The sequence below is a fragment of the Eretmochelys imbricata genome, chromosome 21, assembly GCF_965152235.1.
Source record: "Eretmochelys imbricata isolate rEreImb1 chromosome 21, rEreImb1.hap1, whole genome shotgun sequence".
NCBI classification, from domain to species: Eukaryota; Metazoa; Chordata; order Testudines; family Cheloniidae; genus Eretmochelys; species Eretmochelys imbricata.
The window spans coordinates 2,392,403-2,418,786 of record NC_135592.1 but is presented as its reverse complement, the minus strand read 5'-3'; the positions used below and the strand labels follow the sequence as shown (position 1 = coordinate 2,418,786).

At 49.7% G+C, this 26,384-nt stretch overlaps 2 protein-coding genes across 10 annotated transcripts in view; one reads left to right on the top strand and one right to left on the bottom strand.

The window, feature by feature from the left end:
• ST7L (suppression of tumorigenicity 7 like) overlaps positions 1 to 7,031 on the bottom strand; it is a 42,670-nt gene extending 35,639 nt beyond the window's left edge. For 2 of the 9 annotated variants that reach the window (XM_077839136.1, XM_077839141.1), the window contains exon 1: positions 6,824 to 7,025. In XM_077839136.1, the coding sequence (XP_077695262.1) occupies positions 6,824 to 6,860 (37 nt within the window). In that variant the 5' untranslated portion in view covers positions 6,861 to 7,025. Of the gene's footprint in view, positions 1 to 569; positions 710 to 1,936; positions 2,008 to 6,823 lie in introns of those variants that run through there. The other 7 variants (XM_077839135.1, XM_077839138.1, XM_077839140.1 and 4 more) reach the window with 7 other exon arrangements.
• A 199-nt stretch (positions 7,032 to 7,230) lies between these two features.
• CAPZA1 (capping actin protein of muscle Z-line subunit alpha 1) lies at positions 7,231 to 26,384 on the top strand. Its single transcript, XM_077839192.1, has 10 exons — positions 7,231 to 7,359; positions 16,537 to 16,600; positions 18,081 to 18,132; positions 19,148 to 19,211; positions 20,675 to 20,881; positions 21,522 to 21,601; positions 22,006 to 22,084; positions 22,689 to 22,760; positions 23,561 to 23,623; positions 25,274 to 26,384. Exons 1-10 carry the CDS (start codon positions 7,321 to 7,323, stop codon positions 25,412 to 25,414), a joined length of 861 nt encoding a protein of 286 aa, XP_077695318.1. The 5' UTR covers positions 7,231 to 7,320; the 3' UTR covers positions 25,415 to 26,384.

Here is a 26,384-nt window from a genome sequence, read left to right as displayed (position 1 = left end):
AGGGCAACTTTGGTAGGGCCCTAATAAGGGGTAAGACATTTTTAAACAGAAGGGTTGGTGTCCTTGCAAGTATCATGCCCAAGCCAACATACAGAGCACATGAAACTAGCAGTATTTTTATTTCCAGTAGTGCCCACGTGTAATTAACAACCAGACCAAAAACTCTGCAGAACTGACAGTCTATCCTATGCTTCAGGAAAGCAAAGGTCTCTTCCTGCTCCACTTTTCTGGGCTACACTTGACAGTCTGCTGTAGCTGGTTTATTTATAATGAGCACTAACAAAACAAAGAACAAATCCCAATTACTTCTAGATTTTGACAAGATTAGAAGAAAAAAATTATTTCTTCCCTACCCACCCTGTTTGTTTAATATGTGCATTTGACAGTTTTGTGAACGCTACAATCAGTGTCATTACTGTGGGTGGGATCTTTCACAAATCAAGGGGTGGGGCGGTAAAAAACCATAAATGTGACTGTAAAACCATGGCAACTATCAAGCAGCCTCAGCAGTCAGGCGCAGGAGGAGCAAGCTGAGAGGAACCTGGGGCTGACATAACTTTAAAACTTACTTTTATTTGGAGTTAATGACATTTCTCATGATTGGTGGTGCATCAGAAACCTCTTCTGGGCCCATGGGAAATTGTGCAAAGGGGTCAGAAACCAAAAGCAACTACCTACAGGTAATACCCTCCTGCCTACACTACAGCCACCCCTCACCCCAGGGGAACCCTCGCCCCCAAATTGTTCCCTTAGCCCCAGGGAACCCCCGCCCCTCCCCAAGAACCCACCCCACTCCCAGGGAGCTCCCACAGCCCTGGGGAAACCTCCCCACCCCAACGTGTTCCCTCAGCCCCAGAGAACCCCTGCCCCTCCCTGAGAACCCACCCCACTCCCAGGGAGCCCCCACAGGCCTGGGGAACCCTCCCCCCCCAAAGTGTTCCCTCAGCCAAGGGAACCCCCACCCCTCCCCAAGAACCCACCCCACTCCCAGGGAGCCCCCACAGGCCTGGGGAACCCTCACCCTCCCCAACGTGTTCCCCCAGCCCCAGGGAACCCCCGCCCTCCCCGAGAACCCACCCCACTCCTAGGGAGCCCCCACAGGCCTGGGGAACCCTCACCCCCCCGTGTTCCCTCAGCTCTGGGGAACCCCCGCCCCTCCCTGAGAACCCACCCCACCCGCAGGGAGCCCCCACAGCCCTGGGGATCCCTCCCCCCCGCAACGTGTTCCCCCAGCCCCACCTCCACACCCCAGCCCCCGCACACCTGCCCTGGGGAACCCTCGCCCCCTCCCACCGTGTTCCCTCAGCTCTGGGGAACCCCCTCCCCTCCCCGAGAACCCACCCCACTCCCAGGGAGCCCCCACAGGCCTGGGGATCCCTCCCCCCCCAAGTGTATCTTCAGCCCCAGGGAACCCCCACCCCACTCCCAGGGAGCCCCCACAGCCCTGGGGAACCCTCACCCCCTCCCACCGTGTTCCCTCAGCTCTGGGGAACCCCCGCCCCTCCCCGAGAACCCACCCCACTCCCAGGGAGCCCCCACAGGCCTGGGGATCCCTCCCCCCCCAAGTGTATCTTCAGCCCCAGGGAACCCCCACCCCACTCCCAGGGAGCCCCCACAGCCCTGGGGAACCCTCACCCCCTCCCACCGTGTTCCCTCAGCTCTGGGGAACCCCCGCCCCTCCCCGAGAACCCACCCCACTCCCAGGGAGCCCCCACAGGCCTGGGGATCCCTCCCCCCCCAAGTGTATCTTCAGCCCCAGGGAACCCCCACCCCACTCCCAGGGAGCCCCCACAGCCCTGGGGAACCCTCACCCCCTCCCACCGTGTTCCCTCAGCTCTGGGGAACCCCCGCCCCTCCCCGAGAACCCACCCCACCCGCAGGGAGCCCCCACAGCCCTGGGGAACCCCCGCCGTGTTCCCCCGGCCCCGCCTCTCACCGGCCGCCAGGTTGTCCCGGAGCCGGAGCGGGACCCGCAGCCAGTAGAGGAGCCCGAGCGCCGCCAGCAGCCCCAGCGCCCGAGCCCAGGGCACGGCGGCCAGCCCGGCCCCCCGCCGCCGCAGCCGCTCCCACCGCCCGGGGGCGCAGGCCGAGCCCGCAGGCTGCGCGGCCGGAGCCGCCTCCCCGCTGCCGCTGTCCGCCATGGCCGCGCCGCCGGGGCCGGGGCCGGGGCGCAGCGCTCGGCCGCGCGCGCGGGGGCGTCCCCGCCGCAGACGGACTGGGCTGCGCGCGCGCTGCGCTCGGCGGGGTCCGCGCGCTGCGCCTGCGGCTGCGGGCTCCTCCCGGGGACTCGGGTGCATGTAGCACCGGGGGTGCGTGCCCTGCTCGGGGACTGCGGGGGGGGGGGGTGTCCTACACTGATGGGGGGCGCACACAGTACTGGGGGTGCGTGCCTTGCTCGGGGACTGCGGGGGGGGGTGTCCTACACTCATGGGGGGCGCACATAGTACCGGGGGTGCGTGCCCTGCTCGGGGACTGCGGGGGGGGGGGTGTCCTACACTCATGGGGGACGCACACAGTACCGGGGGTGCGTGCCTTGCTCGGGGACTGCGGGGGGGGGTGTCCTACACTCATGGGGGGCGCACATAGTACCGGGGGTGCGTGCCCTGCTCGGGGACTGCGGGGGGGGGGGTGTCCTACACTCATGGGGGACGCACACAGTACTGGGGGTGCGTGCCTTGCTCGGGGACTGCGGGGGGGGGTGTCCTACACTCATGGGGGGCGCACACAGTACCGGGGGTGCGTGCCCTGCTCGGGGACTGCGGGGGGGGGGGTGTCCTACACTCATGGGGGACGCACACAGTACTGGGGGTGCGTGCCTTGCTCGGGGACTGCGGGGGGGGGTGTCCTACACTCATGGGGGGCGCACATAGTACCGGGGGTGCGTGCCCTGCTCGGGGACTGCGGGGGGGGGTGTCCTACACTCATGGGGGACGCACACAGTACTGGGGGTGCGTGCCCTGCTCGGGGACTGCGGGGGGGGGGTGTCCTACACTCATGGGGGACGCACACAGTACCGGGGGTGCGTGCCCTGCTCGGGGACTGCGGGGGGGGGGGGTGTCCTACACTCATGGGGGACGCACACAGCACCGGGGGTGCGTGCCCTGCTCGGGGACTGCGGGGGGGGGTGTCCTACACTCATGGGGGGCGCACACAGTACCGGGGGTGCGTGCCCTGCTCGGGGACTGCGGGGGGGGGGGTGTCCTACACTCATGGGGGACGCACACAGTACTGGGGGTGCGTGCCCTGCTCGGGGACTGCGGGGGGGGTGTCCTACACTCATGGGGGACGCACACAGTACTGGGGGTGCGTGCCCTGCTCGGGGACTGCGGGGGGGGGGTGTCCTACACTCATGGGGGCGCACACAGTACCGGGGGTGCGTGCCCTGCTCGGGGACTGCGGGGGGGGGTGTCCTACACTCATGGGGGCGCACACAGTACTGGGGGTGCGTGCCCCGCTCGGGGACTGCGGGGGGGGGTGTCCTACACTCATGGGGGACGCACACAGTACCGGGGGTGCGTGCCCTGCTCGGGGACTGCGGGGGGGGGGGTGTCCTACACTCATGGGGGGCGCACACAGTACTGGGGGTGCGTGCCCTGCTCGGGGACTGCGGGGGGGGTGTCCTACACTCATGGGGGACGCACACAGTACCGGGGGTGCGTGCCCTGCTCGGGGACTGCGGGGGGGGGGGTGTCCTACACTCATGGGGGGCGCACACAGTACTGGGGGTGCGTGCCCTGCTCGGGGACTGCGGGGGGGGGTGTCCTACACTCATGGGGGACGCACACAGCACTGGGGGTGCGTGCCCTGCTCGGGGACTGCGGGGGGGGTGTCCTACACTCATGGGGGACGCACACAGTACTGGGGGTGCGTGCCCTGCTCGGGGACTGCGGGGGGGGGGTGTCCTACACTCATGGGGGACGCACACAGTACTGGGGGTGCGTGCCCTGCTCGGGGACTGCGGGGGGGGGTGTCCTACACTCATGGGGGACGCACACAGCACTGGGGGTGCGTGCCCTGCTCGGGGACTGCGGGGGGGGGGTGTCCTACACTCATGGGGGACGCACACAGTACTGGGGGTGCGTGCCCTGCTCGGGGACTGCGGGGGGGGGTGTCCTACACTCATGGGGGGCGCACACAGTACCGGGGGTGCGTGCCCTGCTCGGGGACTGCGGGGGGGGGGTGTCCTACACTCATGGGGGACGCACACAGTACTGGGGGTGCGTGCCCTGCTCGGGGACTGCGGGGGGGGGTGTCCTACACTCATGGGGGACGCACACAGTACTGGGGGTGCGTGCCCTGCTCGGGGACTGCGGGGGGGGGTGTCCTACACTCATGGGGGGCGCACACAGTACCGGGGGTGCGTGCCCTGCTCGGGGACTGCGGGGGGGGGTATCCTACACTCATGGGGGGCGCACACAGTACCGGGGGTGCGTGCCCTGCTCGGGGACTGCGGGGGGGGGGTGTCCTACACTCATGGGGGACGCACACAGTACTGGGGGTGCGTGCCCTGCTCGGGGACTGCGGGGGGGGGTGTCCTACACTCATGGGGGGCGCACACAGTACCGGGGGTGCGTGCCCTGCTCGGGGACTGCGGGGGGGGGGTGTCCTACACTCATGGGGGACGCACACAGTACTGGGGGTGCGTGCCCTGCTCGGGGACTGCGGGGGGGGGGGGTGTCCTACACTCATGGGGGACGCACACAGTACTGGGGGTGCGTGCCCTGCTCGGGGACTGCGGGGGGGGGGTGTCCTACACTCATGGGGGACGCACACAGTACCGGGGGTGCGTGCCCTGCTCGGGGACTGCGGGGGGGGGGGGGTGTCCTACACTCATGGGGGACGCACACAGTACTGGGGGTGCGTGCCCTGCTCAGGGACTGCGGGGGGGGTGTCCTACACTCATGGGGGACGCACACAGCACCGGGGGTGCGTGCCCTGCTCGGGGACTGCGGGGGGGGGGTGTCCTACACTCATGGGGGACGCACACAGTACCGGGGGTGCGTGCCCTGTTCGGGGACTGCGGGGGGGGGGGGTGTCCTACACTCATGGGGGACGCACACAGTACTGGGGGTGCGTGCCCTGCTCGGGGACTGCGGGGGGGGGGTGTCCTACACTCATGGGGGACGCACACAGTACTGGGGGTGCGTGCCCTGCTCGGGGACTGCGGGGGGGGGGTGTCCTACACTCATGGGGGACGCACACAGTACCGGGGGTGCGTGCCCTGCTCGGGGACTGCGGGGGGGGGGTGTCCTACACTCATGGGGGACGCACACAGTACTGGGGGTGCGTGCCCTGCTCGGGGACTGGGGGGGGTGTCCTACACTCATGGGGGACGCACACAGTACTGGGGGTGCGTGCCCTGCTCGGGGACTGGGGGGGGTGTCCTACACTCATGGGGGACGCACACAGTACCGGGGGTGCGTGCCCTGCTCGGGGACTGCGGGGGGGGGGGTGTCCTACACTCATGGGGGACGCACACAGTACCGGGGGTGCGTGCCCTGCTCGGGGACTGCGGGGGGGGGGTGTCCTACACTCATGGGGGACGCACACAGTACCGGGGGTGCGTGCCCTGCTCGGGGACTGCGGGGGGGGTGTCCTACACTCATGGGGGACGCATACAGTACCGGGGGTGCGTGCCCTGCTCGGGGACTGCGGGGGGGGGGTGTCCTACACTCATGGGGGACGCACACAGTACCGGGGGTGCGTGCCCTGCTCGGGGACTGCGGGGGTGGGTGTCCTACACTCATGGGGGACGCACACAGTACCGGGGGTGCGTGCCCTGCTCGGGGACTGCGGGGGGGGGTGTCCTACACTCATGGGGGACGCACACAGTACCGGGGGTGCGTGCCCTGCTCGGGGACTGCGGGGGGGGGTGTCCTACACTCATGGGGGACGCACACAGTACCGGGGGTGCGTGCCCTGCTCGGGGACTGCGGGGGGGGGTGTCCTACACTCATGGGGGACGCACACAGTACCGGGGGTGCGTGCCCTGCTCGGGGACTGCGGGGGGGGGGTGTCCTACACTCATGGGGGACGCACACAGTACCGGGGGTGCGTGCCCTGCTCGGGGACTGCGGGGGGGGGTGTCCTACACTCATGGGGGACGCACACAGTACCGGGGGTGCGTGCCCTGCTCGGGGACTGCGGGGGGGGGTGTCCTACACTCATGGGGGACGCACACAGTACTGGGGGTGCGTGCCCTGCTCGGGGACTGCGGGGGGGGGGGTGTCCTACACTCATGGGGGACGCACACAGTACTGGGGGTGCGTGCCCTGCTCGGGGACTGCGGGGGGGGGTGTCCTACACTCATGGAGGACGCACACCGTACTGGGGGTGCGTGCCCTGCTCGGGGACTGCGGGGGGGGGGTGTCCTACACTCATGGGGGGCGCACACAGTACTGGGGGTGCGTGCCCTGCTCGGGGACTGCGGGGGGGGGTGTCCTACACTCATGGGGGGCGCACACAGTACTGGGGGTGCGTGCCCTGCTCGGGGACTGCGGGGGGGGGGTGTCCTACACTCATGGGGGACGCACACAGTACTGGGGGTGCGTGCCCTGCTCGGGGACTGCGGGGGGGGGTGTCCTACACTCATGGGGGACGCACACAGTACTGGGGGTGCGTGCCCTGCTCGGGGACTGCGGGGGGGGGGGTGTCCTACACTCATGGGGACGCACACAGTACTGGGGGTGCGTGCCCCGCTCTGGGGATTTTGGGGTGCATGTCCCACACTAGAAATTTGAGGGGTACCCAATACGAAGGGCCTGCCTTCCCGTACGGCCCGGGGATGAGGCTTGGCTGTGTCAGTGTCAGGCCTAGGGCTCACCCCTCTGGCGTGCGTGGGGCCCCTCCACGCAGTACATGCCGGCCCCAAGGAAGCACAAATCGTGCGATTAGGAAGTAGTTGCGGTGCCCTTTTTGCTTTCCCATGGCTGGCAATGCCGTCAACGATTCAGTCACGTTCCCAACTCCCCTTTGCAGCCCGGAAGGCAGAACCGCTCCATATGCCTTTCCCAGGCCTCCAGGAGCTGGGGCTTCAAGAGCCGCGGCACCCAACAGTGCGGGACGCGCCACGCACCAAAGTCATCGCAGCCATAGAGGGCGGGGCTGATCCACTGCCCAAGACCGAGATGGCGCCTATTAGCGTCAATGAGAACTACCGGGGCCCACGATTGCCCTCAAACAAGATGGCGCCGGCAGCGCTTCCGGCCCGGCACTTCCGGATGGGCGGTTGCCTGCGGCCCCAGCCTCTCCCCCGCTGTCAGTTCCCGGCGTGCTTTGCACGGGTGGCCGGCGGGGCGGGGCCCAGCCACAGGATTCAAGATGGCGGACCTCGAGGACCGGGTGTCGGACGAGGAGAAGGTAGGGGCAGGGTTTTCTTGCCTCCCCTGAGCTTCCCGGGGTAGTGCCCCCCACGGGCAGGGCCTCGGTCCCGCTGTAGGGCAGGAGGAGACCCCCAGACAGCCCCTTGCCCTATCGCGAGGGGGGAAACTTCTCCCAGAACCCCCCACAGCCAGGGAAGAGACCCGCTGACACTGTCCCCCCACGCCCGCCATGCCGCCGGGAGAGACCCCCTCCGATGCCCCCACATCTCCCTCGAGCGGGGGACGAGACCCCCCAGTGCCCCCCTCTGCTGCGGTGTCATCTTGCCTCCCCCAAGGAAGATCGTCACCCCCCAACGAGAGAGAGGAAACCCCTTATGCTAATTTCATGACCCAGTACGGCACACGGACACGTACAGCACCCCACAACGGTGGGACGACACTACATCCAGTTCCTAGTAGAATTCCCCCTCCCCCGGCTCATTTCAGAGGGGGTGGTGGATAGTACCTCCTTCCCCTTTTAGTCTGTCTAACAGTGGGGGAGAATGGTGGGCTCTTCCTCCGCCTTTTATTGCTTCACAGGCATGGGATGGGAATTGCTGCTTGGCAGCACACTTAATCTGGACTGTTTCCAGGTGCCACGGGAGGAAGACCCAGACAGGCACTAGTGGGGAGCCAGGAGAGGAGCAGTCAGTTCCTTGTGACGATTAGTTTCCTTCTAAGGTTTTTGTGCAAATGCTCTTTCAAGTATCTTTTTCAGTGACTGTGAAAAAAACTGGAAATGTCCATTTTCTTGTTGATATCTTGTCCTCTTCTTGTAAGTCTCAACTCCTGCCCCACTGCTGAGTGAACCAACCTCAGGTTGGAAGTCAGCAAGCACACAAGTTGGAGGAAGGCTTGTGGCGAGCCCCATCTCTTATGAAAAGTCATTGGAATATGTAGCGTCAACAGAGCAGACAGGGCCTTGCCTACTAAGCAAATACACTGACAGTATAGATGTAGTCAATCTAAAACTTTCATTTTGCCTTTATCATCTTTAGTTCAGTTTTTCTAAATTCTCTTCTGATCACCCCCTATGAAAAGAACACAATGAAAATTCAGAACATTTAAGAGATTACAACCATAATTTAGCTGCATAACCTGAGAGTATATGGCTGTAGTCTGGGACATGTTCAGGAACATGAATTTGCCAGCACACTGTGTAGGCAGACCGAGCATGACCTGCTTGCTACTAACTACAGTGTATAAAAGACAGTGTTGTTCTCAGTTTTCTTTCCAGATCTGGTCAGTCAGGGTGTGTCAGTTCCTTAATCTGCTTCTGCTAGCAATGGGAGTTCTCGTTGATTAAACTTGGGTTTCATATGCAAGAAGTGGCACAAGGGGTAGATACTTTGACAAATTGAAATGTGGATAGGAAGATTTGTTTTAAGGATAGCAATCTACATTGCACAACTTCCTGCTTACTCTCACTTCTAATAATTTAATAAACTCTACTGAGAAGGTAATAGCTTGACAGTGGTTTTGGATTGTAGAAGACAAGAAAGATGGAGTGAGATCACTAGAGCTCTTCATAAACACAAAAAAAATTTTGTTTCAGTGTCTTAAACTGCCATTGGGAAAATAAATTTACTTTTTTTTCCCCCCTTCCCTGTAACTTATCACTTCCTCTCCACCCCCCCAATATTCTTTTAAAAATTTTCTGACCAGCTTCAGCTCATAAGGATTTACTTCATAGATTCATTTACGTATTACCCTGGCTTTCCTCTCACTTGGAAGCTAGAATTACCTGCTGAATGTTGATACTAAAAATGGAGACATATTTTACTTAGCTAACGCTGGTATTTTAAATTGATATTTTGGTACTTCACATTATTGATCTTTTCATAGCTTTGAGTGCAAGTACTATGTAGTCTAATTAGTAGTATGGGATAAAATATGCTTTTTTCTGAACAATTCTAAGGCTAATTTCTAACAGTTTTTTCCATTTGCAAACAGCAGTTTTTAAGCCAAACATGCAATAAGTGATACCTGGACTTTGTCGTGATTCTGGCCTTCTGTTTCTGAAGCTTTCTTTAGTCCAGGCCTCTTCCTAAATCAATGAGGTTAGTGACCCTTTGCAATAGAAGACAGGAACAAACCAGGCAAAGGAACATAGAGGCCCCTATTTACAAAAAAAAATAATAAAAATTTAGGCTCTGCTGTGTTTCACAAAATCCCCACTCAGCTGCTGCCTAACCCTGTAGGCACTTACATTTTTGCTGTAAAAGTTTCTAAGGTGCTTAAGTTTCAGCCTTTTGGCATGCACACCACTGTCTCATACCTAAGCCCTAGTGTGATCATAAACCAAGAGAGTTAGGTGTTGCCCTGTCTATTGTGCTCACCAGATTGGGCCCTGCAAGCCAACTCCGAGCATACTGAATTCTACACAAAATGAATGGAGGAGTGACCACCTCCTTTAATACCTTTAGCCCAGTGGTTAGGGTTTTCAGGTGAGATGGGGAAACGCTGGTTCAATTACCCCACCTCTGCCTGATGAGAAAAGTGGGAAATCCTGGTTCAAATCCTATCAGGTGAGTGTCCTAACTACTGATTTATAGAGTCACTCATGCTGTCTGTGGGCTAATGCATGTTTAATTAGATATACAAAATGGGACAGCTTCAACAAGAGAAATTGAGAGAGACTTACATCAGAATAACCCATAGTCCTTTAGTTAGGGTAGTTTGCTCAATGTTATATAGTATAAATTCTAACCATAAGATTGTATATTTCCTTCTTTTGAATAAATTCCTACCATTTTCAGCTATTCATACTTTGTAGTTCATTACTGAATTTCAGCTGAAGATTTTAACAAAATAAACTAAGCCACCTTTTACCCCTTTCAGTAGGTGTTTCCCCAATTTTAAACATGCTGGAATCAGAGGGGAACTGAGACAGAAATTAAACGAGTTGCCTGTGGCATCGCTGACATTGGCAGAGCTGGGAATAGAAGTCAAAGCTCATAGTCTTCTGTTCTAACCGATAAACAACGTTGCAAACACTTTGCAGACAAATTTAGGGCATTGTTTGTCTTGCATACACTTTCTCTTTTTAAATGCTTAGCTTTAACTGTACTGACTTTAAAAAGATAAAAAAATCAGTGCACATCACTGAGAGACCAAGCAAAATGAACTAATCTGGTTTGTCGCATCTAAAACTATCTAGTCATTAAAAAGAAAAGGAGGACTTGTGGCACCTTAGAGACTAACAAATTTATTTGAGCGTAAGCTTTCGTGAGCTACAGCTCTCTTCATCGGATGCATCCGATGAAGCTCACGAAAGCTTATGCTCAAATATATTTGTTAGTCTCTAAGGTGCCACAAGTACTCCTTTTCTTTTTGCGAATACAGACTAACACGGCTGCTACTCTGAAACCTATCTATTCATTGTCCCTCATAGTCATAGGTAAATGTTGGATAATTGAAGCATATGCAGCATATTCAAGACTCTTTGAATCTATATTGCTCTGGCTTCTTATGAATTCTTTGTACTGTCACCCTTTTTTCTGCTTCTATTTAAAAAAAAAATAGCGGTCAGGTGACTTCACTACTTGATGCTTTCCCCATTTCAGAAAGAGGAAGTTAGCAGAAGCTAACACTCTGCAGAGATACCTGAAATGGTAATGATGAGCCCGGAAGTAGGTCAGTTTTGCAGAAATAGTTAGTTTCATACTTCTGCAGACTAACATGCTATCAGTGTGCTGACACCTGAAGGCGAAGAGACTCTGAAGTGACAACAGTGCAGAAGCTTGATATATAGGATTAATATCTTTACCAAATACAAAGTCTGCTTCTTCCATTTCATGAGTAGGCATTGCTGTTTTCAGTTGTGTAGAGTAATGCTCTCTTCCATTTTTTTTCAATTGCTCCAGAGCAAAGGGAGAGGAGAGAGAGGATAAAGTTACAGTTTATAAAAAGGATTACATGTCTTTGCAGTGTGTGTTTTGCTCGTGGCTGCTGTTTTAATGGCACTTGTCCTAAATGTAGATTTGTCAATCACTGTCATATCTAGTTAACTTCACCAATCTTACTAAAGTGGGCGAAGTTACTTACAGATTGAAGTGTATGTAGGAGTTATGGTTTATTCAGGGTTTGAGTCCTGGACTTAGTCTTTTAGGAAGCAAACTATTTTAGGTGCAGAGCAGAATTTGGGTCTAAGGTGGGGTATAATACCAAAAGAGAGGTGGTTATGTCTTCCTAACTATAATAAGGCCCCACTTTATCAGGGCCCCAAGTACAATGCAATTGTGCAGCTGCATTAATGACCAGCCACATCATTTATCTAATTACCAAGATGTTGCATAAATATAGACACTGCATAATTATTTTTAATGGCCATTTTATCCAGCTGTCATTTTAGGAGCTCAGTTGGAAGAGAGCAAACTGTGTCCAGTTGTGGAAGTGGAGTAGGGGGACTGTATTCCCTGCTGTGATCCTTCCTATTGACATGGATCTTGGCATCAGTTAGATGAAGTTGTGTGAGTTCAGCAGTTGTAGTAACGCTTTAACATTTACAGAGTGACATGCCTTATGTTTATGCTTATACTTTTTAAGAAAAGCACACACATCAGTCATGTAGGGTAGGACTCACAGTAAAGTCTACAGGGCAAACTGGAACAGCAGTATCCATATTAGTTACTATCCAGTAATCCTGATCACAGTCAAGGATAGTCTAATGCTTTCTGTTACACATTTTCAGAAGTTATATGGATCTTAGATACTCTAACTAGGATGAGAGTTATTTAGCTAGTAGAATTTTATTAAACAATGAAAAAACACATTTTAGCAATTCTAAATGTCTGTCATGCTTCAGCAAAAAGCAGAAGGGAACTAAGGGCTTGTCTACACTGGCACTTTACAGTGCTGCAACTTTCTCGGTCAGGGGGGTGAAACCCCCCCCCCGAGCGCTGCACTTTTCAGCACTGTGAAGTGCCAGTGTAGACAGTGCACCCAGCCACGCTCCCAGTGCTGGGAGCTACTTCCCTTGTGAGGGTGGGTTTTTCATGGTGCTGGGAGAGCTGGTGCCGCGACTACACAGCCACGTTACAGAGCTGCCGGGGCAGCATTAACGTTGCTAGTGAAGACATGCCCCCAGCCTGGAAAGGTGGGCAAACGTTCCATCCCGCTTCATGCCCTTGTTTATGCGTTTTTATTCTTTTGTCAGTTGCACTCAAACTAATGTAAATATTTTCCGCATTTAAAAAAAACATAATTTTTTAAAATAAATAAGTATCAATAGTTTTTGCTTTTCAAGTATCTGTGATGCTGGCACCTTGCTCAGGCTCAGTCCAACTAAGATGGAGGTGATGCTGGTAGGATGGGAAAGCACCAAGAAAGCATGGCAATGCCTCCTATGTCAGTGAAATGTTTTAAATCCCTTCTAAGGATGTAGAATTGCAAGCTAGAAGCCAGAAAAGTGTTTTTGAAGGGGGTTGGCCTCTCAACTCTGCTCCTGCAGATTAATTAATTTAATGATTAATTTGATATTTGTACTACTTTGGTTTGTTATTCAAAATGGCCTTTACAGGACAAATTTAAAACAATACTTGCTGTATTGGCTGAAGACAGTGAATGTAATGCCTTATCCAGAAAGAAAGCCTTAGCCAGCTTTTGCCGTAATTGAAAGTTATGAATAACTGTAAAACTAAGTGGAAAAAAGTGGTGTGTTTTATATAAGCCTCAAAGGGAGCTGTGTAATTGTGTGGCTGAGTCTATTTGTCTCCAGAGTCCTGACCAGTAACATTTTTCAGAGTAGCAGCCATGTTAGTCTGTATTTGCGGAAAGAAAAGGAGAACTTGTGGCACCGTAGAGACTAACCAATTTATTTGAGCATAAGCTTTCGTGAGCTACAGCTCATGAAGTGAGCTGTAGCTCACGAAAGCTTATGCTCAAATAAATTGGTTAGTCTCTAAGGTGCCACAAGTCCTCCTTTTCTTTTTCCAGTAACATTATATTCCCCCAGGTGCAAACCATAAAGCCTATCTTGGAATTAGGGAAACTGTTTAGACTGAAACAAATTTGCCTTAGTACCAAAGCCACGTGAATTCAAATAATACAACACACTAGCATTTAATACATTTTAGAACTCACTGGTGGTTTTGATTTTCCTTTCCCACTTCAAAGTTCAGGAAATCTCAGGTATTACTTTCTTCTGACATCAGCCTGCTCAGACCTTTATCATAGTCCTTCTGATTCCAGATGCCTTAATTCTTTCACTACATTGTGAAGCTTCATGATAGGCCCATAGTACAACTTTCAGTGAAATATACAGTTCTAGACAAATTAATTAACATTGTGTCACAGAATGGCACCAACTCCCATGCCAGAAATGGTCCCACGTTCTGTGTGGAATTGTTTTCAGTTTTTTCCTTAACCGAGGACCCCAAGTGAACAATAATTCCAGACAAGAGAGTAACATGACATTACTAATGATCAGAGATCTTAGCTTTCCATGATTTAAAAAAAAAAAAAAAAATTCTCAGATTAAAAATACCTGATAAAAATCCATGTTTTTCCATGGTTAAAATGAAACACTGAACTAGTTTCCCTAGCCATAATATATATAGGTATCAATGTTTTATTGATATACAGTAGAACCCCATTTATCCGAGCCTCCATTATCTGGCTTTCCATATTAACCGAACCACCAGCTGCGCAGGGACTGACCGCCTATGCCCCAGCCACCCCGGGGCTGACCACAAGAGCTGCCAGCATTGGGCATCTGGTGGTTCAGTTAATACAGAGAGCTGGATTATGGAGACTCGGATAAATGGGGTTTTACTTTATACATCTTTATTTTTTTACAAAATGTAAAAACTTAAGATTCACTGTAAAAATGCAAATTCCATATTTTTTCCATGGCAAATGGATTGCTAGGATCCCTGATAATGCTAAACCATGGTGTCCAATAGTGAATCCCTTAGTCAACTCCATGCAAATTCAGCAACTAATTGCTAGGCTCAGATGAGCTTTAATAGAAATTTTTCTCCCTTGTTTCCAAGTAGGAGGTCTTAGGTCTGAAAGTTTCCTGACCATATTCGCTCCATCGTCTTCTTGCACAGGTCATATTGTGTGGATGAAAGATGGAGATGTACCTGTGTAATCAAAGTAGCATACATACACGATACCCTGAGTTTTAAAGAGGTATTCAGTGCATGCAGCAGAAATAACGTTGGCTTAGGGTTTGCTGCTTTGTATTCCCAAAGGTTTTATGGCTGCTTTTACTTAAGTATTTTGAGATGCTCTAGCTCCAGTAAAAAGGTTTCATTGTGGCTACTTTTTTCTAGACTGTGGCTCCTGCTCTCTAGATTGCAAGAACAAGAGGGTCCCACAGTAGCTGAACAGGTCAAAAACTGAGAGATAAGTGCCTGGCCTCACTGCTGACTAACTCTCTGATCCTTCCAATGTTTGTGAAAAGCCTTAAGGCCATGGGTTGTATCACTGCTCTGCTTAATCAGGCCTATTCTCTTTACAACATGCTCAGGAAATAATGTTTTAATAGCTAGCTTGAGAATAACTTTCACCTCTGGACACGTGTTTGCTCTGGAGGATATCCATCACAAAGCCAGGCAGTGTTGGCAGGAGGTGTGCCCACAGATCAGGGTGGTGGGATTCACCAGAATCGCACAACAGAGGATGCAAGAGAAATCACTTGTTGAAATCTGGAGGCTTGTTTCTAAGGCAGGGTCTCCCTCTGCTGACATCTCAATTTAATTTTGTAACTTTACATCACTGTCCACTTTTGTACTTTGTACGTTTCCATCACTCTCTGCTTTCTCATTTTGTATCTTTACTGTTTCTTCCACGAGTTCTTATGACTTCAGTTACTTTCCCTTTGAAGCCTGTAAAGCATAACTAATTGTGTTTAAAGTAGGCAGGACTACATCTTTATGCAAACTTCTAGTCCCATGGTACTTGGTGGGGAGAGGGTATTTGTCTTCCTTCTTGGAAAGGATCTCCTCTCTCAGCTATCATGTGCTGCTTGTTTCCTGGTGGTCAGTGGCATCTCCTCCTCCTACCCGTCAGCAGCAGCAAAGCAATTACATCACAGGCAACCCTCAATTCTTTCAGTGTATATTACACTTCTTAGCTACACAGTTATCCAGTAGGCTGTCATCTAGTAGCAGGCCCCTCCTCTCCATCCCTTTCAGGACTTTAGTAACTCACTCTGTACGTAATCGACATATGGACTGCCAGGTAGTTCCAAGCAGTGGAACTCCGTGGTGTTTTGTTAGGTCACAAGAAGACGGTTAGATTATTTTTAAAGGGAGAATGTTGGCTAATTGTGTGTGCAGTTGTGCAGGCTGAGCAGTTTGGTGTCTGAGGTGATGTTTGTGATCAAAAAGGGTGTTTACAAAGCAAAGTCCATGTTTTCAAGTGTTCACAAATTTTGGGTGACCATCTTGGGAGTCCTAGAGACTGATTTATCAGAGGTGTTGAGCATCTGACTTCAGTTAGAGTTGTGGGTGCTCAGATACTCTGAAAAATCGGGCCCAAAGTCTCAAGTTGGGTCCCCAGAACTGGAAGCCACACAAAACTAATGGTAGGCTTAGAAGGATTAGATTTTTATCAGTAAATGTCAGTAACCCTCAATTTCATTTCACACACACATACACACACACAATATTTTCTTTGATGATCAAACTTTACAGATGGGGAAAGTAAGAAAAATGCTATTTGGGAACATTAGAGTTTGATTTAAGGGTATTTGCTGTGTATTTTGGCATATGATACTGACAGTTTGTATTTTAACTGTTAAAAAGCTTTAACTTTTTGACTTTCAACATCTGTCACTAAATAATAATTGCCTGACTCCCTCATAATTTCCTACAATTGTGAAACTTTAAATTTATGACCATCAAAATGAATGCAGAAAACCTATAATTTTGTGCAACTGTGAAAATTTACACAGATAAAAATTTAAAAAATACTTAAACATCAGTATTATCCATCAAAATTATAAAAACATAAAAATCAAATTCTGTCGAGCTTTAACTAAAGGACGATTTTGAAAATTTGTGCCTAAATCTCTCCATAAATAGTAGCACTATCTATAACTGTAACACTCAGTTCTGCTAGTGAGCTATGCTGGTGTAAATCTGTTGCAGTGTGTTGGTACCTAAACAAAAAAACTTGCACTGTTTATTGAATTTAGTCTGATGACTATTGTGCTTTACTGCAGGTGCATATAGCTGCAAAATTCATCACTCATGCACCACCAGGAGAATTTAATGAAGTGTTTAATGGTGAGTAAATAAAAGAAAATTAAATAGTTCATAGGATTTTCTAGGTTTCAGCTATTATCAGAAAGTATTTAAGGTACCTCACAAAATATGATTGGCAGAGAGGCTATACTTTTTATGGCCAAGATTTTTTAAAAGTGGCTAATGATTTTAAATACTGACTTGAGATACCTTACAAGAGGCTGGATGCTCAGCACTTTCTGAAAATCAGACCATGTTAAAGGGTCCCAACTTAAGCACCTCATAATTGAGGTACCCAAATCAGCCATTTGTGGAGTCAAGGCCTAAGATCCTAGGTTTAACGTAAATCTCCCCACTGTATTTTCCACTGAATGCATCCGATGAAGTGAGCTGTAGCTCACGAAAGCTTATGCTCAAATAAATTTGTTAGTTTCTCAGGTGCCACAAGTACTCCTTTTCTTTTTGCGAATACAGACTAACTCGGCTGCTACTCTGAAACAAGTAAATCTTTTTGTGATCTTTGTTTATGTGTGCATGACCCGTGGATGTTGTTCTATTGTGTTTCCTTAGTACCTTTCAGGCTTGATCTGAACTGTTTGAAGCCATTCATATGAATGCAAAATCCTTTGTCTGGATGCTATTTCACTCTGCTACTTTGGTACAGCATTGACTTGTGCTGAATAGTAAATACTCTAAACTGGCTTTTACCAGACAAATGTAACATCTGATTGTAAAGGGATATAATCAAGTACTCTGAAGTTTATGTTATGGAGACATAATAGTAACTAGCTTTCCATTTATGTAATATATTTTGGACTCCATCGTGAGAAAACACCACAGGAGCCATTTTCACTGTTCAACAATGGTGTGGCTGGAATTTTGTTAGAGCCAGAAGGGTTTTTGGTTTACTTTCATTCTACCATAACTCAAAAGTGGCTAAAGAAATTCTTTAACTTAATAATAATAATAATTAAAAAAAGTTGTTCTGAACAGTGACCAAGAAAGAGAAAAATTAGAGCCCGAAAGGTACATGTTTCAAAAAGCTGTGAATGTATGAAAATGGAGAGTATAATGGGAAAATGTTTAATTCTTATTCTACTACTACTAATAATAATAATCTTATATAGAGTTTCATCAGTAGATCTCAAAGAACTTTACAAAGCATCATTATCCCCATTTTACAGATGGGGAAACTGAGGCATAGAGGTAAGTGGCCAGCAGGCCAATAGAGTTCAGGTCTCCTGAGTTCCAGTCCAGTGCTCTATCCACTATAGCGACAGTTACTTGTAATGACCAGTAGGCTAGCCCGTCTGCCTAGCATGGTTGTGCTTTACTAGTCTTTAATCAGAATCATCACACAGACAGCAAGGAGGGAAGAATTTAGTTCCATTATACAACCACACACTGTTTAGTAAAATGATTTACAGCTACTGTAATGTTTGTTGAGCCTCTGCTTCCATTTCAATTTTAGGGTGCAAAGATAGACATTTGATACTCTGTCTGAACACTTTCTTTTCTCTAGATGTCCGATTACTGCTTAACAATGACAATCTTCTCAGGGAAGGGGCGGCACAGTAAGTGTTGTTTAAAACAGGTTTCAGAACATTTTAAGGAAGTGTATAAGCTTGTGTTTTTTCAGTCTAATGACATAATGATGTGAATTGCGATCAATTGTAGTGTTGGTGGAGGGGGCGATGTACTGTAATTTCCCCCTTCCAATCAAAACACCTGGAAAGGAAGGTCATCTCCCAAAAGTCTAAGCAGAACTATCTTTGTTTTAATAGAATCTAAACAAATGAGGAGAGCCAACATATATATATATTGTAACCTTTTAGCATCTAAGGAATGATTCATCTTTGTTCAAACCGCCAGAGGACTGGTACCTGTCACGCTGTCTGGAGTGGCTCACAATCATGAATGCCATCCTCAGGGCGGGCAGGTGTCAAGAAGCAGAGCCAAGACCCCAAACTAGTTATATGGTCTATAATTGGCTTTCACCAACCCGGTAACAAGTGTGAATTCCTGAAGCACAACAACAGTCGTACTGTGGCATCACAGACAGTCCCCTTGGGCACGCCAGTAAGCTGGACGGAGGGCTTGGGACACGTACAGTGCTGCAGCTAAAGCACTGTAACACTTTAGTGAAGATATTACTACGCCAAAGGGAGAGGCGGTAGTTATGTGGATGGGAGAAGCTCTCCTGTTAACCTAGCACTGTCTCACCTAACACCGGGGGCTAGGTTGGTATATCTACGTTGCTCAGGGTGTGGATTTTTCACACCCCATAACAACGTAGTTACACCGTTGGGAGTTTGTAGTGTAGATCTGGCCTTAGTGATAGTTGGTTGCTCTATACCAAAGATCTCAAAATATTCATGTTGCTCCCATCACAGGAAACTAGTCATTTACCCCAGGTCAAGTCATACCTTAGATATCACACCAAAAAATATTCCCAAGGCCACTGTCTATGAAAGTATTAAATATGGACATTTTCTCTGTACTGGTATTTCTATTCATTAGTCCCTCAGTGAAAATATAAATAATAAAGATTGCACAGTTAAAGCTTACCTTTTTTTCCATTATTAACAGTGCATTTGCCCAGTATAACATGGATCAGTTCACTCCGGTGAAGATCGAGGGGTATGATGATCAGGTAAGACGAAGTTTTGCTGCCTGTCTTTGCAGGTTTTCATATTGGTATCCATCACTGCAGGTATTACGATGGCCTTCCATACTGAGCTGGGTGGGAAGTTGTGGTTAGGTTGAAAATATGATCATCTGATCACCTAACATTTTTCTTTGCACTCAGTACTTAGCAAACTTCTCTCCTTACAGAAAAGCCTCCGACTGACCATGGTCTCTATTGCTAACGAAATTCAGTACTTCTTCCTTAGGCACAGTTCCCTGCTAAAGCCAGTGGAAGTCTTGCCTGAGGCAGAGCGAGCAAAGAATGCTTTTCTTTTAGGGCTGTTTAGCAGCTCTCAGATGCTGCATACTCCCAGCTCCCATTGGTTTCAATATCAGGCTCTTAAAAAATAGCATATGTTTTGTTTTCCATTTCCATCTATACCAAACCCCTCCTTATCCAATTATTCCAAATATATTGGCTCTCCCATTATATCATTTCAGCCTTTCTGCATTCCCTTCTCCTGTATAAAATCACAAACTAAAGAACTTCCCATTTGCCTCCAAAAGATGATCTGGGAATTTTTTTGCCTCTTGATACTTACAGACTGAAGTTTCACGAAGGGTACAATTAATTTCCATTTTTCAGAGGCAGAAAGTGGGCCCTGTTGGAGACTGAAAGCAGGCTTGGCTGCCTCTGGTTTCTGAGCTCAGTACTGATACAGGAACTGCATCCCAGTGTCCACTTGTGAAAGAGGGTTCGGTCAAGTGGTGCAGGCATGGGAAGTATAACAGTACTAGGCTGCCAACAGAAGCAGATTTGACAGAAGCTGTACAACCTGTGAGAAAGAGGTTTGGCTCTTCTGCTTGGTCTGGCTTCTGAGATGACTGATCTTCTGGTGAGGCAGGGAATGCCCTGTTGTGCTGTTCAAGACCATTCACCCTAGCCTAAACCTGATACATAGTGAAGTAACCACATTTACTCTCCCTCCTTGATCAGAGGAGGAGTTGCTGCAACATACAGGCTTATGGAAGGAAGAAGAGAGAGGAAAATGATGGAACCCTGAGGTACACCCACCCTTCTCTCTAGGAAGGAGAAAGAAATGGGGCTTGAGTTATCCTATTAGAGTTTGACAGAAGCAGAATAATTGATGTTTGTATTTCGTACAAAGGATCCCAAAAAACGTTGTAAGCATTCTATAAACAACATCAGTGAATGCAGCCATCTTTGGGCTGGATAGCTACAACATAACCATGGTGAGAGGGAAAGTTTCTCCAAGGACCTCAGAGCAAACCCCAAATCATTAAGTGAACCACAGAACCATTAATGTCCTTGCAAAGGAGAGGGCACTTCAGATCATAAGGTTTCATCTGAAACAAATAGTGCCTTGGGGTGAAATTGAGCAAACTTGCGCTCAAGAGCCCCAGAAGAGCAAAATGAGATTTAAATCAGCATAAGGAAGCGCTTTGATCTTTCCCTTTATTTTTCAGGTCTTAATTACAGAACACGGTGACCTGGGCAATGGCAGATTTTTGGATCCAAGGAACAAACTTTCCTTTAAGTTTGATCATTTAAGGAAAGAAGCAGGCGACCCCCACCCTGAGGACACAGAAGCTGCTCTAAAGCCCTGGAGAGATGCCTGTGACAGTGTGCTGAGGGCATATGTGAAAGAGCACTATCCCAATGGCGTTTGTACTGTTAAGTACCTGCCTTATTTCATTGATGGGTCTTTGCCCCAGGCCTGTGAGCCCCACGGGAGACTTTGTACTGCATTTTGAGCTCGCATCTTCATTAGTTTCAGAGTAGCAGCCGTGTTAGTCTGTATCTGCAAAAAGAACAGGAGTACTTTTGGCACCTTGGAGACTAACAAATTTATTTGAGCATAAGCTTTCGTGAGCTCACGAAAGCTTATGCTCAAATAAATTTGTTAGTCTCTAAGGTGCCACAGGTACTCCTTATCTTCATTAGTGTCTGTCTTGTAGGTCCTTATTCTTGTACAGCAAAGACAGGAGGGTTCCGAGATTTTGTGTGCACATTCATATCGTCTGTAAACTAGTGGCAAAATGTTTCCCTTAATTACCTCAATCACCTGTGGGTAAATATGCACTAATGCACCTGGCAGCCCTCTCCAGTGTTAAGCTGACCAGGAAAGGGAAGTAATGTGTACATGCATAGACAAGGTGTACGTGCACGGTCTGCGTGCTCTCAGCGCTGTGATATAGCAGGATATTGAAGCTCCATCTAGTGTTACCGGGATTAGGACCACAAAGCTTGTGTAATACACACAGCAGGAACATGGCACTATGATGCTTATTTTTCATTTCTTTATGAATTCAGGTTTACGGCAAGACTGTAGATGGACAGCAGACAATTATTGCCTGTATTGAGAGCCACCAGTTTCAGCCCAAAAACTTCTGGTAAGAATATTTTAAAGTATTCACACTCCTTCCTTTTCTAGCCCTTTGAGCACAAGCAGTAGGCTGATCCAGAACAAGTGCTCTGCTTCCTCTCTTGCCCACTTCCTGATAACTTCTGCTTCTGGCCTGCCTCCCTGGCAGGCTGTATGAAATTGCTCTGAGAGAGGCCCCTGTGCTGCTCCATGAACCAGCCAGTGAAAAAGGCACTAGTGAAGCCAGGGAGCTGTAGCCCTCATTGTTTCGGAGCCCAAGCTGTACTGGTGCATCATTGCCTTGAACTGCACTGCACCAAGGGAACGAGGTGCCCAGTGAGGCCTTTGAATATGGCCACAGGGCGCGGGGAGAAGAGCAGAGGCAGCACGCTGGGCTCTTTCCCAGTCCGTTTGTGCTTTGATTCTTTTTAGGAATGGCCGTTGGAGATCAGAGTGGAAATTTACCATCACGCCCCCTGCGGCTCAGGTGGTTGCAGTGCTGAAGATCCAGGTTAGTTACACTGCTCAGCAACAATCACATCGATTGCATTGCTGTTTCTCAAGGGGTTCTTGTGGATTTGACTCAAAAAGTAAATCCTTAGGTGTCCACAAAGATGCCATTTTAAACTACGACACTTCACGACTGCTGAATTGTGCATCGGCTGTATGAAATGCTAAAGAAATGGAATCTTTTGAAAGTTATAATAGCTAAAGTCTGGCCTGACGGTTTAGTGTTAGTGGATTGTATTACCATGTGGATCCAAGCTCTGCACTTCACTTCTGGTCCCTGCTAACCAGGAGTAAGCCTACAAGTTGTCCAGTGAACCCTTTATTGCCTGCTCTCATCCCAGCGGTAATGAGTGTTTACTGCATTAGCATAATATTGAAAGGTCCTGGCTGAGAATAAGATCCCTTGGAAAATCCATCCAGCCTTGGTTAGTCTCCACTGGAGACTGAGAAACCTGTCACAATATTGTTGTTGTGAGTTTCTCCTGGTCTTTGGCCGCATCTGTGGACAGCACCTAGCATAATGGAGGTCTGGCTCGGTTGGGGCCTCTAGGTATTACCACAATATAATGTGAATTATAAACTGTTCTTGTTCTTTCTTTGTGCAGGTTCATTACTATGAAGATGGCAACGTGCAGCTAGTTAGCCATAAAGACATCCAAGACTCTCTAACGGTTTCAGTGAGTATGGAGAATTTACAACATTTCAGCAGCTCTTTTGTGTTGATTTATGTCCCCAAAGGCAGCTTTACTCTCAAATATGACTCCACTCTTGTGTCACTTACTGTAAAGGCTTTTGATCAAATTATAGGCTGACCAGTCAATGAGCAGGAACACATACAGGGGCATGTGGGAAACCCAGCTTCTTACACTGCTTGTAGACTAAAGACTGTAGTGAGAGGCACGCTGCAGGGTGTTAGTTGTATGCTCTTCAAGTTTAGAGTAGGGGTCACGTATGCCTTGGGGGAAACTAGTTGCCTTCTCTTCCCTATGGGAGGAAAAGGGAGAATTTGAACCAAAATACAACAGCACATTTCTGAAAAATCTTGATTCTTCAGCACCAAGGTCAGGCAAATGTAGTTGCAACAAGTGCTTGGGAGTCCTCAGAAGAGAAGGTAACTTTATTCTTGTAATGACAATTAGGCTGGAAGAAAAAGGCGGTCAGTAGTGTCTGCTCACAAGTTTGTTCTGTATCGAGAATGCCCAGTTCTCTTTTGCTCACTAGAGGGCAGCCCTGTCTTTCAGTTGTTTAATGTCAGCTTCACTTACCTCTCTTCCCTGCTGCACCCTGCTGAGCAGCAGCCCAGTTACTAATGGGTACTGGCCCGATGTAGGTCGGAAACTGTCAGCTTTCTTTCCCTAATCACCGATGAGCTAAGTATTTACAGAATTTCATTCTAGAAGGAAACCCATTTAATAGATTTTTATATTCAGCCTTTTGATTGAACTTGAAAGTAAATTTCATTCCTCTTACTCTGTAGAATGATGTCCAAACAGCCAAGGAATTTATTAAAATCATAGAACATGCGGAAAATGAGTATCAGGTAAGAGAATTTAGCAGGGATCCATGGGATTCCATTAGGCTTGTTTATTTTCATGGATATTTTAAAAGCTATTTCCCTCTATTTACAAACAATCAGAACATGAGAGATTAATGCTCTAGTTTTGTTCCGCCCCTTGTCCTTTCTTCTCTACCTTCTGTTTCTAGTTTCATAGTCAGTTTATCTGATTTTGATTGTAAATTCTTTGGAGCAGGGACAGTAGTTTATCTGTAAGCCACCAGGCGCAGTTACGGGGCTATATAAGTGTTTAAAAACAAATGAAATAAAGTCAGCAGTTTAGGATATTAACAAGAAAACTGGAGCGGGGCCTGGAAGGTGCAAAGTCACTGATTCCAATTCATGAGAAGATCACACTGGATAGACCTGTTGGCAAGCTCAGCAGAAAGGCCAGGGAGCAGATGAGTCAGGGAGCCTGAACTCACCTCTCCACCTCCCTGTGACTAAGGCTATGGCTACCCTGGCACTTCACAGCGCTGCAACTTTCTCGCTCGGGGTGTGAAAAAACACACCCCTGAGCACTGCAAGTGACAGCACTGTAAAGCGCCAGTGTAAACAGTGCCCCAGCGCTGGGAGCTGTGCTAATCCCCTCGTGGAGGTGGAGAACCAGGAGCGCTGGGAGAGCTGTCTCCCAGCCCTCGGCGCTAATCCCCTTGTGGAGGTGGAGTACCAGGAGCGCTGGGAGAGCTCTCTCCCAGCCCTCGGCGCTGATTCCCTCGTGGAGGTGGAGTACCAGGAGCGCTGGGAGAGCTCTCTCCCAGCCCTCGGCGCTAATCCCCTCGTGGAGGTGGAGTACCAGGAGCACTGGGAGAGCTCTCTCCCAGCCCTCGGCGCTAATCCCCTCGTGGAGGTGGAGAACCAGGAGCGCTGGAGAGCTCTCTCCCAGCCCTCGGCGCTGATCCCCTCGTGGAGGTGGAGAACCAGGAGCGCTGGAGAGCTCTCTCCCAGCCCTCGGCGCTGATCCCCTCGTGGAGGTGGAGTACCAGGAGCGCTGGAGAGCTCTCTCCCAGCCCTCGGCGCTGATTCCCTCGTGGAGGTGGAGAACCAGGAGCGCTGGAGAGCTCTCTCCCAGCCCTCGGCGCTGATCCCCTCGTGGAGGTGGAGTACCAGGAGCGCTGGGAGAGCTCTCTCCCAGCCCTCGGCGCTAATCCCCTCGCGGAGGCGGAGAACCAGGAGCGCTGGGAGAGCTCTCTCCCAGCCCTCGGTGCTAATCCCCTCGCGGAGGCGGAGAACCAGGAGCGCTGGGAGACGTCTCTCCCACCGCTGGCGCACGACCACACTCGCACTTCAAAGCGGTGCCGTGGGAGCGCTCCCCAGTTTCGAGTGTAGCCATGCCCTAAGAGCCTTTGCTAAGGAAAGGTCTGCTACAGCTTCCCATGCAGTGCTTGTTCTGTGCGTAAGAAGGGGCCTTACCACAAGGCCTTTTGCAAATAAATTCACGGGAGAAGAAGGCAAGAGAGACCCTTTCTCAACACACACACACTCACTCTCTTCCCCCCCCCCCCCCCCCCCCGCTAAGTTTGCTTTATCAGTTAGTTGGTAACTAGCATGCCTGGCTTTAATACTGAGTAAAGCTTTTTGAAAGCATCCATCCTCCTGCTCAGACAAACACTTTCAATGTGGTTGCTCTTGCAGACGGCAATCAGTGAAAACTATCAGACTATGTCCGACACCACGTTCAAAGCCTTGCGTCGGCAGCTGCCCGTCACTCGCACCAAGATTGACTGGAACAAAATCCTCAGCTACAAGATTGGAAAAGAAATGCAAAATGCTTAAGGGAGAACTGATGAGATTGATGAAACGGTAGCATACAAAAACCTAAATGTGGTTGTATGCCAAGTAGGTGGTTTCCAAACCAGTGTGGCATTTTGCTAGGGCTTTCAAAGTTAACAAGTTTTCTAGCCTCAAGAAAAACTATTGAACAAATTGCATTCTCTTTGTGTTTTGTGTTCCCTACCATATAAACTTCCTGTTACTGCATTTACTGGTAGGTCATTTGAATTAAACCACATTAATGGTTCAATTATATAGTTCTGTTTGGGAGTCACTGTAATTGTACTGGTTGGAAAATTTCCTAGCCCTGAAAGCCCCTTTATAAATACAGGCCGATGGTGTTGCGAGTATTTTCCCTGCACCCTTATACAGCACTCCAGGTACTTCAGTAAGTTTCAGATCTGGTAACAGCTCACGCTGCTGCGCTGCAAGCTGTAAGAAATGCAAGAGAAGGCGCATCTCCCACACATGCCTGCTGCTGATCTCCACATAGCAATGGACCTATACGCTTAGATTTTAATATCTGGAATGAGTTTACATGATCCCTTACAGAAATCTCAAGAAGGCCAGATTTTTGTGTAAGTAATTTTTTTAAACCCAAAAATTCCATGTTCCCGCTAAGAGAACTTCTTTTTTTTTTTTTTTTTGGCTTTTCTTTTCCCTGGAAGTGTGGTTAACAGACATCTGCATTTTTACAGAACAGCTAATCCAGTTAGTTCTTTCTCTCTCTTTCTCCCCTTTTTTTTTATTTTTATTTTTAGTATTGTTAAATTTGTTAGTATTGTGACTGCTGAGACATTTTGTCTGGTTGGAGATGAAATATTAGAGTTAAAAATGCAAATGTCTAAGGAATAGTAGGTATGTTGTGCTTTAATGCTTTGTGGCAGGTTCCTAGAGTTTGTACCACAGGTGTATGAATGGATGGTGTATTAAACGATAAATAAAAGATTTGCACCGACGTGAGAGAAAATCA

What these genes read in the sequence shown, in the direction of transcription:
- CAPZA1 (XM_077839192.1), top strand. Translation starts at nt 7,321, where the DNA reads ATGGCGGACCTCGAGGACCGGGTGTCGGACGAGGAGAAG. An exon ending in GGGTGTCGGACGAGGAGAAG is followed by an intron (nt 7,360 to 16,536) that starts GTAGGGGCAGGG and finishes GCTTTACTGCAG; the next exon opens with GTGCATATAGCTGCAAAATT. An exon ending in AAGACTCTCTAACGGTTTCA is followed by an intron (nt 22,761 to 23,560) that starts GTGAGTATGGAG and finishes CTTACTCTGTAG; the next exon opens with AATGATGTCCAAACAGCCAA.